Raw genomic sequence first — 16,537 nt, 5'->3', positions numbered from 1 at the left:
AGAGAGGCAGGGCGGGATTAAGGTGGTGGCCACATGGGCCGCGGCCCATGGCGGCAAATCTAGAGGGCGGCAAAATTTTGCAATTTTTTTAAATGTAGGTATATAAAAATATCGGATTTAGAAAAAAAAATTACAAACGAGGAAAAGGCGACAAAATCTCTCATTTCCTGAGAGTATAGTAATTTTTAATTTGTGTCGTCTTTCAGTGATACAAGAGACAGCACCTTTAAGTAGTCGAGTTAAGAGAGAATCCAAAACGCAATTTGGCCTGGAACGGCGCGGCGCAGAGAGCAATGATGACGAGGACTTGAGATGAAAAGGAGAAGCCCTCGGCGCGGCGATCGGCATGTAACACATATTAACGCCTACAAGACTGCACGAATACTTCACGCATTGCATCAAACACAGTGCGGTCATTGCGGTCAGCGTGAAACGGATAGCGCCTACAAGAATGCATGATTACTTCAAGCATTGCGCCAAACACAGTGCAGTCAGCGTGAAACGCATGGCGCCTACAAGACTACGTGAATACTTCACGCATTGCGCCAAACACGGTGCGGTCTGCGCGGCGCGGCGGCGGCAGTTTAAAATCATTAAAACACATTCATGTTCGTTCTTTCATAATTTTTTTGTTCATTTCTTACAACTGAAAGGCCTTGCCCCACAGAGATAGATTTACGAAACTTAACTTTTGCTAGTAGTGTTGACAGGGCATTCCCAAAAAATGTGTTCAACACGAGTAAACGCTTCTTATGCACCCCTCCCACGCTGGCACGTTCTTTTGATGGTTTTTATTGATGTTTCAATACGAATGAAAAGGAGGCGGCAAAATACAGGCGGCCCATGGGCGGCAAGTAGATAAATCCGGCCCTGGAGAGAGGGGACGGAGATAGGAATTCGGGAATGGGTTGATCAAAGATCACGAAAAACGTCCGGTTTGTGTAATCTTTATTCTGTTGTGACATCCATAAGCCGCGTTGTCTCAACGCTCTCTGTGAAGTTACTCTAGATCAGGCGCACCTCGTGTTAGTGCAAATTATTTCATATCTCGCGCCAAAATCTGTCAGGAGGTCAGTTGGGATTTCGATAATGTTTTTTCAATATGATTAATGGACTGCTTTTTGCATTTTGGAACTATAGATTCTGGCTCATCTGAAAAAACTCTTTTGTGCATAGGGAAACCAATAGCACATACGTTGTTTTTAAACCGGGCCAGAATCTATAGTTCCAAATTGCAAAATGCAGTCTATTTGATCAGAAGTGTCTGAAAATGTCAAGACAAAATATTCACAAGATTCTACAAAAATTAACATTTTCTCAACAGGAAATTTGGCGATATTTGAATAGCTCATACGGCGTTTTTTCTTAGCACGGCAGCGTAGCAAGTGCGATATTTACTTTTCTCTGTTTGCGGGGAACTGATTAAATAACGAGGCGAATCCAATTTGTGTACTGGAATATGCCGCATCGCTGAAGAAGCGTCTATGTACAAGCGGGACTCTCTGCTGTTAGGCGGTTTTCGCAATGGACAAGGCTCGATTTAAGGCGCCCGGCCGTTCCGGTTGCCTCGCCCGGCGAGCGGCCATGATGAAGACTAATGGGTCGACTCAGAGCGTCGGTCGTGAAGCCACGGTTCCACAGGACGCATGCGACGCGACGCGACGAGCAGATTCGCGAAAAAGCTGTCGTGATAGCGAAGAGAGCAGTACGTATCTATTTTCTATTTTCGAAACCTAGTTTCCTTCAAAAGTCGTCTTAACTCTTTTACATGAAATCACTGAAATAGAGTACCTTTATAGGGAGAGTTTGAGTCCCTTTATACTGAGAGTCAAGACAATGTGAATCCATTTCTGATTGGTCACCGTATTTTAGGCCTCCACAGTGTCACAAACGGGAATAAAGATTACATTTTCACCAATTGCAAAGATTATAATCTGGAATGGACCGAGGAATCACGGGCTTGATAAGGTACCAACGTAATGAGAGAAGAAACGGAGAAAGGAATTTGAGAATGGGCCGATCAAAGATTACGAAAAACGTTCAAATTGTGTAATCTTCTTCCCGTTTGTAACTCCATGAGGGGGTGTTGTCTTGACTCTCAGTGTAAAGGGACTCTAGGGAGAGCATGGACAACTCGAAAATTTTAGGTTAGGTTTGATCAAGTCATGTAGCTCTTGGTGTCGCCCTTTTGGATCCTAAGAGCTATATAAAGGTACTCTACACTGAAATTACTCAAACAGCGAAATTCATCTCAATAATTGTATCAAAACGAGACATATATATGAGAAAGCCGCATGTGCGCATAAAATGACGCAGTTTAAGGCAAGATAGTAGTAAGTGACAATATTCCCCCGGACAGCAAATGAAAACTGTGCTTTGAAGTGAAGTGCCGTCCTCTTCTGCGAAATCCTAACCTGAAAATGCGTTTGTTTTGTGTCCAAAACGGAACTACGAAAGCATGCAAAAGATGGCACCGATGGATGTCTTACCTAACACTAGCCAAACGTGAAAATGGAAAATACCCTTTTTTTGTAATTCAAATAAAATCGGTCGATTTTTTATCATTCAAACGATTTCTAGTAGTCTTTTGGACGACTAGTGACAATTTGGCAAAGAACGGAGGCTTCTTATTTCGATAACATTTTCCGGTCAGAAGCTTCTGAGACCGTTTTCCCAGAGCATTATTTTTGCAATTACTGCTCTCTTCGCTATCACTGCAAAACGGTGCAATTATTTTATAATTGTCGTTTTCATAGATATTGGTGACGCAATGTGCCTTTTCAGTGGGAACGGACAGGCTTAAAATCATCGCATTCCTTGGTGGATTTAAGCCGGGCGGTTGATTTTGCGCGGTCAATTTATTCGCACCGTCCGTGCCTTGTGAAAACGTGGCTTTGAAACGAGGTTTTACGTCTAGGTTTAAGCGCTGCAATCCAGGAAATCTCCAGGTGTTAATTTTTAAAGCGTTTTAAATGTTTTATGAAGCAGGGTACACAGTCAGAAAGAATGGAACGGGGAAGTGTTTCCTCGTAACAAGTCTCATTGAAAATAACGAATATTTATGAAGGATCCTTATGATAATTTTGGTTATTGAGAAAGTTCATTCAGCTTGCTATTAATTTAGAATCCATTCTTGACAAACTTATCATTACGGATGCTCGTTATTCGAAAATGGCATGTTCATAATCATTATCAGACTATTAATGAATAAAATTATTGACGGTGTGGCAAACGCTTAACTCGAAGTTATCAAGGTATCCCTCTATGGATATTAATGTCGTTTTCGAAGATTGAAAACCTGTTAGGCAAATTAACACACCTAAATGACTTAAAAATGACCCTGAGATGCGGGAATTACACAACACATCATACTATTTTAATAATAATAGCTATTTATACTATTATACTATTCTTCGTTGAAAATGTTTTTTGAAAAGTGGTCGAATTTGTTACTGTCCATTTACATGTATATAAATGGTATACAACTTTAGACAAAGATTGAATTAATGATTATTTGAATTACATTTTGCAATTCGGAACTATAATTTTTGGCTTACTTTAGAAAGAACGTATGTACCATCAGTTTCCTTATGCACATACGTGTTTTTACAGGTAAACCAGAAATTATAGTTCCGAATTGCAAAATGTAATCCATTTGAGGGGCGTGGAGAACAAAGCGCGCAAGTGCAGTTTTTGCTATTTCGAGAGATATGTTTATGAAGTTTTGAAATTACATGAAACCTAATCGCAGAAAGAAAATTCAAACTGACTTTTCGATACTTAAAAATTGGAATTTGGGAGCGAATTTCACACAGAGTATGCACTGAGACTAGTTTTATTTGGAATCACTAATGTCTCAATTTTTTTAGAAACTGCAATAGTGCGCCTTGTCCTCCAAACCCCTCATTTAGAACCGATTTAAATGGAGGAAAATCGGGGTTACTTTACTCGCAAAAATGGTCATTGCACTCGACGAAACGCGTTAATCAGCTCGACTCGCAGTTGATCGTGTTAATAGGAGAGTTTAAACAAAATTTGGAAACTTTAAACGCTTAGAATTCCGTTAATACAAAACTTTGAGGTCTTAAAAGTGGTTTCTTTGGTTTCCTCGTGACATTTTCTTCCAAAATTACCCCTTGAAAAGTATAATGTGACGAAATAAACATCACAATTTGCAGTTTTAGTAAACAATTTCATCCGACCACTCTGATTGACTCGATCCACTGTGCGAAGCGGCCTGCTGAATTCCGGACTATTGCGGTTCAGCCACCTGTGAAAATCAGTAAACCATCTTCGAAGAGAAAGATTGAATTTTTGAACCTCGTCCTCGGCGTACATTAAGCCGTGATCGTCTAGTGGTTAGGACCCTGCGTTGTGGCCGCAGTAACCCAGGTTCGAATCCTGGTCACGGCATTAAAATTTTCACCTCCGTCCTGCTTTATGACTCGTAACGATTCAGTATGGAGAAAAGAAAGTGTGTATAAAATTTTCAAACTGAGTTGTGAGCAATTCAATTAATTTTACTGTCAATATAGGGAAGTAAGTTTCATCATATAAATGCGGCTGAAATTTTAAAACGTCGCGTAGGGCTTGTGACACTTCGGCCGGAAGGTGACGGAATGTCAGAAATTGGCAAGAACGCCCCTCTCATCCCAATTCACCACCATTTTTGGGTCCTGGATAGCTTTCATGGGATCCAAAACTCGTACTTCCCGTTTCAGAGTGTCCGCAAGTCCCAAATTTCCGGAAAGACCGGAAGTAGTAATGATTTTTCAAGGGCGGTCCGGAAGTACTGAAAATGTGAAATTCCGCAAAAAGGTCCGGAATTTTTTTTTATTTTTTGTGATTTTTGTTGTTGTTTCAAATTTTTGAAATTTTTCTAATTTCGTCAAATGGAGGTACTGAAAAAGTACGGAATTTTTCGGTTGGAGGAGGTACTGAATTTCTTGAGAATTCACTGAAAAAGTTCTGTAAAAGTTCTTATTTTTGACCAGCCTGTTTTAGTAGATTCTCTGCTTATAATTACACTCTGAAGCAAAGGGCTCTCCTAGAGCATCTAAAACTCAATGTGTAATGGAAGAACAGCAGCGTTGTCTGGCAGCGAGCGTCGGCAACAGAGAACGAATCGGAAATCCTTTGTTTACGCGGCGCTTTAATGCGACCGGGTGGCAATGGAGTCCGGGAGCGAAGTTTGAACACACTCAGCAAACAATCGGAGATGCTTTTGCTACATGGAAAAAAAAGCACGCTAATCTTCGTGAGCCCAATTTAATTGAAACTCGTCTAAGTAATGTCACTTTAGCGCCATTTCGGTTTTGGCACACTCTTGTCCCAGGCAACAGAATAGTTGGATTTTTTGGAAGAAATACTTTGACACATTTATATCAAAAGGAGTGATATCAATTGGATTGCATTTTGCAGAAAGGAGCCCCTAGCATTGCAATGTTGCTAAGATTGTGCAACTTCTTTTGTCTTGGAGGAAAAACCCGATTATCCATTCATAGTTTCTATTTAACTCGCTAAAAACTGTAAATTTAAGACAAAAATTACCATCTAAATTCCATAGTTTTTCACGATTTCCGCAATTTTATTGCAAAAGATGAAGTTGCACAATCTTAGCATCATTGCAATGCTAGTGGTTCCTTTTTGCAAAATGCAATCCAATTCTGACTTGAGCCCAATCATGCATGTATTCTATGAATCTCAGGGCTTATGTTACAATGGATATAGTACCTTTTTGTTTAAACACGTTCAATTTACGCTCCACGCAGCACCTCCATCCAAGGCAGCGAAATTCGCTTTTGAGTCAGTTCGGCGAGTGAAGATAACACTTTTCGAAACGGAAGCCGGGTTAAATTGACCCTAGACCGGTAGGTTTGCTAAACTTATGTGGCCTGCAGATTGCATAGGGTCAGTAAACACGAGCTTCGGATATATGATTACAAAAACATCGTAAAAAATGAATCGGACATCAAATTGAGCGAAATAAAAAAATCAAGTGTCAGGTAATGTTTTTTGACAACTACCCCTACTAAATTGGCGCGACTATCTCTTCCGGTGAGTGGCTCCAATGGTTTTCTGTGAAAGTTTTTTCTAGTAGCTCCTCTTGGAGTTTAAAATGTAACGAAATAAACATCGCAATTTGCAGTTTTCGTCAAAAATTTCATGCCCGACCTCTGTAATTGACTAGATCCACTGTGAGGCGCGTCGAGACATAACCGGAGGGTTACGGGCAGTCGTAATTTTGTAAATCTTCACAGACAATCGAGTCCCAAAACCAATCTATTCTGTTTGCTTTACAAGTTCATCTAACAGAACTTTTTGCGTCTATGAGCATTACAAAGGAATAAACTGATGAACAATTTCATTCTCTCCAAGCTAGGAAGCCTTTTTCCCCGTTGTAAAGAGGGGTGTTGACAACAGTTAAATGTTCGCTTTCAATTGGGAATTGAATCTTTTTCGGAAATCATGAGAGGGGTTTTTTGTCGGTTAGTGTTCCGTTTGCAAACCTTGGGCTATTTGTAAATTCTATCGCACGAATGATGCGATAAAAGTTTTCTTTTCCTTTTTTCCCCTAAAATATATGAGCTGGCGTTATTGAACGTGGTTGAAGCGAGCATAAAGCATTTTTGATCGGTTAAAATGCGTAAAATATTTCTTGTATGAGAAGAAGTAAGATTTGAAGGACAGGGGAATTTTTAGCACAAGTAGAATTGATCCATTAGTAAACGAAAAGAAGGAAAGAATGAAACGAACTAAGAGGAGAAGCATACATTGGTAAATGGAAATGAACGATGAAAAAGAAAAAAGATAGGAGAAAGAAGAGGCAAATGAAGGAGTTTATTCCTCTCTCTTCCTCTATTTTATTATTCTCTGTTTCTCTCTCCTCTTCTTTCCCTTTTTACGCTTTTTTTTCTTATTTCTCTTCATCAGTCCCTACTTCTTCTTCCTTTTTATGTTTTATTCCCTCCTCTCCTTCCTATCTTTCTATTCTTCCTTAACCTCAGTTCCTTTGATTTTTCCTGAGCAGATAAATTATTGAGCCAGAAGTAGTCGACCCTTGTCAAAAAATTTAGTTGAAGTGATTCATATGCCAGCCTTTCTCGTGCATTTGACAGGGTTGCCACAGTCAGGAAATACTGGGAAATGTCAGGGAATTTTAAAAGTCAGGGAAAATGACGAAAATTTAAGCAGGGAACATTTGTTAAATCACCGTCATTTGCTTTCCAGAATGGGTTTGAGGTTTTGAACAAAAAAATTTGCTTGAAAACTATTTTCAATTATGCCTTCTTGACCATCCGTCACATCTCCAGTTGCCAGGGAGTTTCACCAAAACGTGTCATGGAAATCAGGGAAATGTCATGGAATTTCATTTCCTAAATTCTGTGGCAACCCTGATTTGATGAGAGATCCATGAGAACTTCGCGAGACTTCCGACTGTGAGTGTGAGTGTGAGCAAACGGAAGCTGGAAATCATTCACCGATTGACATATTTGAGTTAAGTCAAGTTCAGCGAACATTGTATCACACAACGTCTAAAAGGTAGTAGCACTGAATATATTGGTATGTGGGGTGTAGCCAAGTGCTGGAAATAATGTGACATTTTCCTTAAAAAAACTTACATTTTACTAATCTGTTAATTTGTTATCAATCGTTACCACTGAAATCTGTTACCGTGTCTGAAATTATGGCCTTTGTGATTTATCCTTTGTGATCCTAACAATGAAGCGCTTGCCTCGATAAGCTTCGGCCAAAGTTTATTGATAAAAGTAAGTTTTTTTTAAAGAAAATGTTACATTATTTCTATCACTTGGCTACTCTCCACATACCAATACTTTAGTTGTCTCTGAATCCATCAATCTTCAACTTTCGAAAAATCATACGTGACGTTTTTTACACAGATGAATCAAAATATCGCATTTCTAAACGCAGCAGCTGAGTAAAGAGCGGAAGAATTCATATAAGTGCAGGCGGTAAAAAGCGCAAATTCACAGTTTCTTGTATACAGCCGTTATCATTAAATTTTGAAGTCAACGATACCGTCCCAGAATCTCATCATGCTTAAACTCAGTCTTGTGATGGTAAGTTCCTCCCTTCAGTCTAGTGTCTGTACTTTCTTTTAGTTGTTGGGAAATTGTTTCTATCCTTTGTCCAACCCTACGACCATTGATCAAACGCTGGCAGTTATAATCAACTCAAACATTCACTGAAAAAAAGTGAAGTTGATTTACCATTCTGGATGTAAAAAAAAGAGTGCGAGAACTTATAAAATATTGAATTACCCGCCACAGCAGCAGTTAGTTTTTCATCTTGGCATTGTTAAAGTAACTGCTGTAGTGGGTATTCAGCATTTTATAACTTCTCTTACACTTTTTATCACATCCAGAACGTTAAATCAACTTCACTTTATTTTCGGCGTTCCGTCAAAAACGTAGGCAAACAGTTCGTGCACCACCGCACACGCCTTTAAAATTAAGATTCAGAATACTACACATGTTTCTCAATCGAAATCTCATTTAAAATAGAATCAAAGCGTTGAAACTCTCCAAATTTAATTCAAAAGTTATTTGCCGCGTTTTTTGCAGTTATGTATTAAGTATTAGGTATTAATTAAGTATTTGGTATTAATTAAGTATTACAAGTAGTATCGAATTAAGTATTTCCACGTCTTGTTCGCAAGAGCCGATGTCTTATTGAATAAAGTCGAGCGCCAGACGAATATATACGAAGACCACTTTCACATTGGTAATAGGTCAAAATGTCCAAAAAAAACCCGTCCAAAAGTCAAAATGTCCAAACCCTGAATGCCCAAAAATTAAAAAAGGCCAAATATCAGTAATGTCCAGCAGACAAATAAGTCCAAAAGTAGGCGAATGTCCAAATATGGAAAGAGTAATTATATAGGTACTAACGGTTTGTTGTTATGGACAAGAATAACTTTTTTGACTTTTCATGACAAACGGGGTAATAATAGCCGTGTTTGTTATATTTGTCAATATCACTTAAAATTTAGAAAATAAATCCTTAATGCATTTTTAAAAGTAAGAATTTGCCTGCTCTCATGAAAAATTTTATCACCATTTTTTCCTAACCTGCATCTCTCCATTATCCAACGCATCTGTTTCTATGGCTGCATTCACAAACAGCTTGCAAACCTGCACCCAAAACTCCAATGACAACTCAACCAATGCCGAATCTCACATTTGGACATTTGCCTACGTTTAAACTTATTTTTCTTCTGGACATTACTGATATTGGGCCTATTTAGATTTTTGGGCATTCAGGTTTTGGACATTTTGAATTTTGGATATTTTTTTTTTGGACATTTTGACCTATCACCTTCACATTGCGCTCTCTCTGGAGCTCTGCGCCGCCTTATCGCCAGAGTGCTCTATCCTCCAAAAGACCCCCAGGGATTTTCACTCCCTCATTTCACGTAAAACCCCCTTGTCGCCACAATTTCTCTCGGAGTCTCCTTCATTTCAATGACGTGGCGTGAATCGCGGTGCATCGATTGTTCTGTCATTTAAACCTATGTTAAAGAATCGATTATCAATGTGTTCGCTGCGAACAGCCTGTTTTTCGATCCTTTTCCATAGGTTTAAACAGCATAACAATCGATATATCGCAAAGCACGCCGCGCTACTGCTTCATTTCAGAATGAAATCCATTTCAAGGTCGCAGAAACGACTGCAGGCACCCATTTTTCAACCAGAATACGAGACTGCAATTTTTTCCAACATGCGACTAATTTTTGCATGTTATCAGAAGAAAATTGGACGTGTTTATGCTAAATGGAACTATGTGCAAGTGGAAGATGGGGTGTGCTCGTTTTTCGAGGGTCATAAGAATGAATGGGACTCTATGAGCGCCGCAGTGACGTCGGCAGCGACGTAAGAGGAGGCACCAGTGGCGTGGCGTGAATTGCGATATATCGATTGTTATGCCATTTAAACCTATGAAAAAAGATCGATTATCGGGGTGTTCGCAGCGAACACCTTAGTAATCGATTCTTTACCATAGCTTCAAATGGCGAGATATCGATAATCGATTATTCACGCCACGCCACTGGGAGGCACGACGGGGAGATCGGTGGCGGGACTTTTTTAACTCATGAGCCCTCTCCCCAAGGCTCTTGTCACATGCCCACGGCTCACGAGTTAGCGCTCAGCACCTTTTGATTCAATGTCAAATCCCGCTCTTCTATTATCTCAAAAGGAACTATATCCACTTTTACATTGTTTCTTATGCAGCTTCCACTAGCACATCCCATTTTTCCGCTTCAGTATTGTTCTTTTTTGCATAAATACGTCCATTTCAGATTGGAATTCATTTCAAGGTTGCAGAAACGACTGAAGACTCTCATTTTTTAATCCTAATATGAAACTGCTATTTTTCCTAAAATGTGACTAATTTTTGCATGTAATCGGAAGAAAATCAAGCATTGGATCAGCGTCTTGAGCGTTGGGAATCTGTACAAAAATTGAGCGTTGATATGAACGTTAAATTCACGTTACGTGGACGATAAGTGAAAAACCGGAGCGTGAAAGTAACATTGTAGAGTTGCTGAGCGGATTTGTAACACTCTGATCTTTAATCGACGGTGAAACGCCCAAACTATGTATCATTGGAAACTTCCGTGTTTTTCTTCTCTATGCAAAAAAACCTCTGTGAAAATATCAAGAAACGACATTGATGTGTTCTCCTTCAGAAAAATAAAATGAAAGCGAATATTTTTCTACATCGCAAACGAGATACGTAGTCTAGTAGTTCCACTGCCGTAATATAATATCTTCCGTGTTTAATACAATATCCAAAGTAATTTTACCCGACAAACTTTACTTTGCTAGTGAATTTATGGTGAAGATTTGTTTTGTCTCCACTTGCAGCTACTCGTTTTGACTACTGCTTTACGCTCTGCAGATGCCCAACATGCACCTAGGTTGGCCAGAAAATCTATTCTCGGGGAAACTCACAGACAGGTAAATTTCACCGGGAAGTCTGTATGGCTGCTGCCAGTCAGACTAGCGACGTCACCAAAAAGATATTCTGTCGTGCTACGGAAGACCGCCGTATGAGACTTTAGACGATGCGTCCACATTTCCTTCAATAATAATCATCATCATCAACATCATCAATATAAAAGTGGAAGGATTCCACCTTTCAGTCGATTCCACTTTTTTCTCTTTCACTCTAGAGGTTGCCAGATTTTGCGATAAATCTGAACATTTTACATGGGTTTGAACTGGGAAATGTGCTGAAAAAGCAACTTATCTGGCAACAGTAGAGTCTGGGAGGGACGAGAGGCTTCCCTCCTGGGAAAAACCCATGATTTAGCCGGAAATGCCATTAAAACAAATTGGTTCAGTTTGAAGCATCAAATGTATACTAGAGAAAGTTAGTTCAAAATGATAATTGTGAATGGACACGTATGCTAAAAAAAAAGGAAAACATAAAAGGGAAAGGAAAGAAAATGAGTATATAATTACTTATGCAATCAGATAGAATAAAACATAAACATCAGAGAAATGTATGTGCAATGAAAGTGTAAGAAAAAAACGCAAGTGGGCTCATAGCGATTAGGAACTCAGACTATACTATCGTTGAACAGTTTATAGACCCCTACGCAACTGATAATCTTCTTATAATTAGGAAGTAAAGATGAAATTTGGCTTCTTCAGCGAGTCCAATGGCGGAAGGAGATCCACGGTTGTCATTTTCCTCCACTCGACGGGACCGACGTCCCAGTCAAATCGTCGCTCCTCTGACGTAAGGGCGTATCTCGATTTCCACGTGAACCCTGTTCTCCATATAACTCCATGCTTTCTAGGGCTCACGTCGAAATCGAGATACGCCCTTACGTCAGAGGAGCGGCGAAATGCGTCTCAGAAGGAATAATCGATCTCCATCATTGCTTCATCTCCAGTCTCCATATATCTATTTATGTGCAAATAATGGCACGCTCCGGTATCAAGGTTCTGTGCATAATTATTTTTGTCTTGAGATTCTCCATGATGTTTACATCATAGTGATCAAATGTCCAACTATTTAAAAAAAATTACTCTACGCGAGGTGAATGTCAGCGAGTGACCGGGGGTCCAGGGAGCGCAGCCCCTTGATTCGCCGTTCTGGATGCGCTTGGCGCGTCCAGAACAGCTATAGTATAAAAAGAACTTGTAACGACGATTTTGAATATTTTTCATTAAATATTTCTGGCGTTTTTTTCACAATGGACCACTAGACAAGGTACGAATTTCAGCATTCAGATACATGTTTCGTAATTAAAATTTCACGTAGAACACGATGCGCACAACGAAAATTACCGAAATCAACTCCTTACAAAGATATTTAATGATTCTTGATGCGTGAATTCAAACCACCCGCTCATGAAAACTCAATGCTCTACGTGATTCACATCGCGCGCTAAATGTTATCATGACAGTCTCTGCGATATAAAAATCTGGCAACCTCAATCTTGACGCTTTGGCTCAGCTATAGCAAATTGCTGTTAGTTTGAACAACACATGGTGGAAAATGAATATTGCTCGATTGAGAAGCTTGCTGAAACCGTTGTAGTGGGCGATTTGACTCACGTAGAGCTTTGAGTTTCTTGTGAGCGGGCAGTTCAAATTCCTCATAACCAATGTGAAATAAAAACGTTAATATCTTCGTTGGGAGTTGGATTGGATATCAGATATCTGAAAATTCCACGGAAAAATATGCATAACATTCCTAAAAAATACGTGCTTTATTCGGAGAAGTATGGCAATTCTAATGTTCATGCGGCGTTCTTCTTTAGCGCGGGAGTAGGTATTGATAAGTATCAAATCAGAAAGCAGGAATTAAAGTGAAGAGGAAGGCAGGTGTACAAACACATGCCGGCACCTCAGCCTTTCTTGAGTATTGTGTGATGCAATAGTCCCGCACCAACCTGCCAATTTGTTTGTTAATTGAGCTTTCAAGTTCCAACTTGAGCGTTGTACCAAGGATAGAGAAAGCTACTTTTTGGCTTCACTGAAATAAGGGGGGGGTGGTCTTCCCGAGGGGACATAGTTCGCAACTTCTTTGCCTTAAAATAACAACTCCAACTTCTTGATGCACCGTTAGAATGGAATGCAAAGGAACACTTTAGGTGTAATAATCATGATCTCTAACCACCATTGCTGCGAAATAGCAGCCGGTTAAAATTGGAAGTGGCCAATAACAGTACCTTCCCAACTGAGGAATGGATATGCCTCAATCTTAATATTCGGAGATTTTCGGGATGCTAATCACAAAATGCTAGTTTTTCAAAATACTTGATGTTTTTCGAGACAGCTGTCTTTTTGGGAGAAATTAAAAACCCGGCATTCCGTTGTCTTAAAACCACCTTTTAGAAAGAGATTGGATACTTTGAGATGGTAACATATAATTCGAGTGCAGCGTTTTAAAACCATTTCGGCTTCGTAAAATATGTTTGTTGGTTACTGAAATACTGTTTTTGGCCACTTTCAATTTCAAATGACCGCCGTCTCGAGGCCGTAATGGATGGTTCTTCAATTTCCTCCAAAAATTATTTTATTCTCGTATTTTTCATCGCTGAATCTCAAGGCAGGGGTTGTCTTAGAAAATATGGCAGACCCGTACCTTTATCAGAAGAGTCCCTCTAAAACTCTAGGGGGCCAGAAAGTATTTTTATGTTACCTAGGCACTGGCACTCCCTCAAATTTCTACTTGATATCTCAATTCGGGAAAAAGTTAGCGGGGGTGCAGGGCTTTTGGATAACACTGCGTATTTACCAAGGGGACAATGGTATACTGATTCCGGACTCTTTTTTAGAGACCTGACTAGTAGGAGGAGAAGTTGTTGAAGCCATGTCCAAATATGAAGGTACCGCTTCTGTTGCCTCAACAATTGACCAAGGTGTTCCGCCCGATATTTCGATTTAGTTTGTCGAGAGATACTTGTGAATCAATCACTGACGATGCTAGTTAGAGGAACTATCATTTCAACTGGAATAATCAGTTTGTACTCTTGAATATAAGATCCAAGGCGGTTCGTATGCAATTTTGCACTGTTTTGGTAATAACTGAACCAACCTTGTTTTTATACCCACAGGTTCGTGGAGACCCTACTTGTGACCCTCTTTGCCCTTCGGTCATAGGACAAACAAAGGTAAGCAAACAGGGTTTCCTACATCACCAACACAATACTTTGCTCCTGATTATTTTAGGTCGAACGAGGTCGAAGACCGCGGGGACACCTAGAAAATTCACCCAAAAGTCATCATCCAAGCCATCCATAGCCATCTGAATCTTCAAGTTATTATTATCATTAGGATACCCCAAGCTTACACCTCCATCTTGAAATTCAGGTCGCTTTTCTGCCAAACGAGGCCGAAACGAGTGCACTCAAACGAACGATGTAGAGGGATAAGGATCAGGAATCCTGCGATGTCTGTCACACAAAAACAACAACATCAACAAATTGATCAATTAAAAAGAAAATGAGATTGGTTTGTGAATAATTTCTTAATCTATTTTCATTTTGGACCGATGGAAATAACAATTCACTCTTGATAAACCACAATTTAGGTATATTTTCATTATTCTTGTTCACATTCGAGGTACCGCCATCTTGGTGCACTCGTTTCGGCCTCCATGAGCGAGAACCAATCAGAATTGGATTTTTTTTAGGCCACTTTCAGCCCAACCAAAAGGTAGCCAAAAGTGAGTTGTCTTAACTCTGGGTATAAAGGGACTCTACATGAAACTAAAGAATTTCGGAGATAATTCGCCCAGTTTGAGAAAAAAAGTTGTGTTAGAGACAGCTTTTTTAATCACGGAACGTTCCCGCGTTGTTAAGTTGACGGGATAAAGTAGTTTCAGAAAAGTGAAAATACCCACGAGGGCCACCATGATTTAGGCCACTCCTATGCCACTCCAGTTTCTTGGCTTTTGACAGTGAAATTATGGGAGGGAGGTGTCAAGATGAGGTTATGTTTGATTGTTTGGATCCAGTTCGATACAATCGATACCGACTGTGACGTGGCACTAAAAGCGTCTATGCTGACTCAACTCCCCCTCTTCCCCCCCCCTACAATATAGCTTCATTATTACATAAACCCTCCTTAAGAAAATATAAAATAATAAATAACTTCCTAACTACCAATAGCATATCCCTCTAAAGGTCCTATTCCATAACTACTAAAATTTCCACTAGTCCAATCCAGTAATCCATACAACCTTTCTATGCCCTACCAAACAACTTGTCCTGATTGTTCACTTGGTATGTTCTCCATGGCTCAGTCAATTATTTTCTTATTAGTCGCTATGTCGAGCCTCTTAGCGTGAAGCTGGTGTAGGGGACTCTTACTTTTACTATATACCCACCCAACTCTCTAAAAACCTTAAAAAAATTCTATTGTACATTCCTATTCTTTCAAATCCTTCTTAGCTTTAATATAACCTCCTCTGTCTATAGATGGCTGTAGATTCTTATCAAAATAATATAAAGGAATAGAAGCCACAAAACTAAAAAAAAAAACTCCCCCTCCCCCATAAATGCGCTACTTAGAGCCGCCCCATAGGACACTAGAGACCTCGCTCCAACAAAATCTCAGATCCGATTTTTCGACCCAATCCAACAGAAACAACTTAAAGGGGCACTTCGCAACCGTGGAATAAGCCTTATTTTCCCTTATTTTATGATCACATTCTAAAATATAATGCAGTTTGAGAATTAGACAACAGTTTCGAATTACTGATTCATTTCTGTTCATTTAATTCTGTTCATGTATAACGATCAAGTTTCTATTTTTGTCTTCGTTTTTTCAGACAGGCGATAGGTGCTGGGGATACTGTGTTAATCGTGGATAAAAATAGCAACGCATGACTTGGAAAACCTAGCGGCAAATAATGATTTTTCAGATATTTTATTCACTTGGGAGTTTTATACTCTGTTTTTTGGGAAATTTAAAAATAAATTATGAAGTAAATCTCCTTTAATTTTTCGTATTTATTTTCATGTATTTTTTGTTTTTGCTGAGGCATGTCTTGTGCTGAACATTTATACAATCTCGGAGAAAAATCTGAATTTCCTTACATTTATCAACTTCAACCTTCCGGCCAAAGTATCACAAGCGCCTATGCGACGTTTCCAAATTTCCGCTATTTTATTTTTCTTACAGAGAAATTGTTCAACGAAGCTGTCCGAAAATTTCACTAAATTTCCTTTGTACCGCCGATAGAATTCATTGACATTTTCGGACAGATTCAACCAACAATTCCTCTGTAAATACATCAAATGGCGGCGGAAATTTTTGAACGTCGCATGGCGCTTGTAATACTTCGCCCGGAAGGTGACGAGATGCTGTAGCACCACTTTGAAATAAATGTACTTTGAGATTGCATTTTGCAAAAAGGAACCAGGATCATCGCAATGTTGCTAAGATTGTGCAACTATATTGTCTTGAAGGAAAAACCTGATAATCTATAAATTGCACTGGTAAAAAAAACCTCTTGGTTCAAGAGTGCAGTTTCTTGTCGCCGGATATAA

The 16,537-nt window shown here is 39.4% G+C and overlaps 2 protein-coding genes and 1 non-coding gene across 4 annotated transcripts in view; all 3 read left to right on the top strand.

The window, feature by feature from the left end:
* Positions 1-16,537, top strand: part of Oamb (Octopamine receptor in mushroom bodies) — a 249,085-nt gene that overhangs the window by 74,244 nt on the left and 158,304 nt on the right. The window lies entirely within an intron of this gene.
* On the top strand, positions 4,342-4,413 carry TRNAH-GUG (transfer RNA histidin (anticodon GUG)). Its single transcript has one exon. It is a non-coding gene; the product is annotated as a tRNA-His (tRNA).
* LOC140225407 (uncharacterized) lies at positions 7,922-15,987 on the top strand. Its single transcript, XM_072304236.1, has 4 exons — positions 7,922-8,081; positions 10,890-10,982; positions 14,099-14,155; positions 15,817-15,987. The coding sequence occupies exons 1-4, from the start codon at positions 8,058-8,060 to the stop codon at positions 15,856-15,858; spliced, it is 216 nt and encodes a 71-aa protein (XP_072160337.1). The 5' UTR covers positions 7,922-8,057; the 3' UTR covers positions 15,859-15,987.

The sequence above is a fragment of the Bemisia tabaci genome, chromosome 9 (genome assembly GCF_918797505.1).
Source record: "Bemisia tabaci chromosome 9, PGI_BMITA_v3".
NCBI lineage: Eukaryota > Metazoa > Arthropoda > Insecta > Hemiptera > Aleyrodidae > Bemisia > Bemisia tabaci.
This window is presented reverse-complemented; position numbering and strand designations above follow the sequence as displayed.

Coding starts and splice junctions, on each gene's coding strand:
- LOC140225407 (XM_072304236.1), top strand. CDS start 8,058: ATGCTTAAACTCAGTCTTGTGATG. Junction 10,983..14,098: donor TCGGGGAAACTCACAGACAG/GTAAATTTCACC, acceptor TTATACCCACAG/GTTCGTGGAGACCCTACTTG. Junction 14,156..15,816: donor CGGTCATAGGACAAACAAAG/GTAAGCAAACAG, acceptor TCGTTTTTTCAG/ACAGGCGATAGGTGCTGGGG.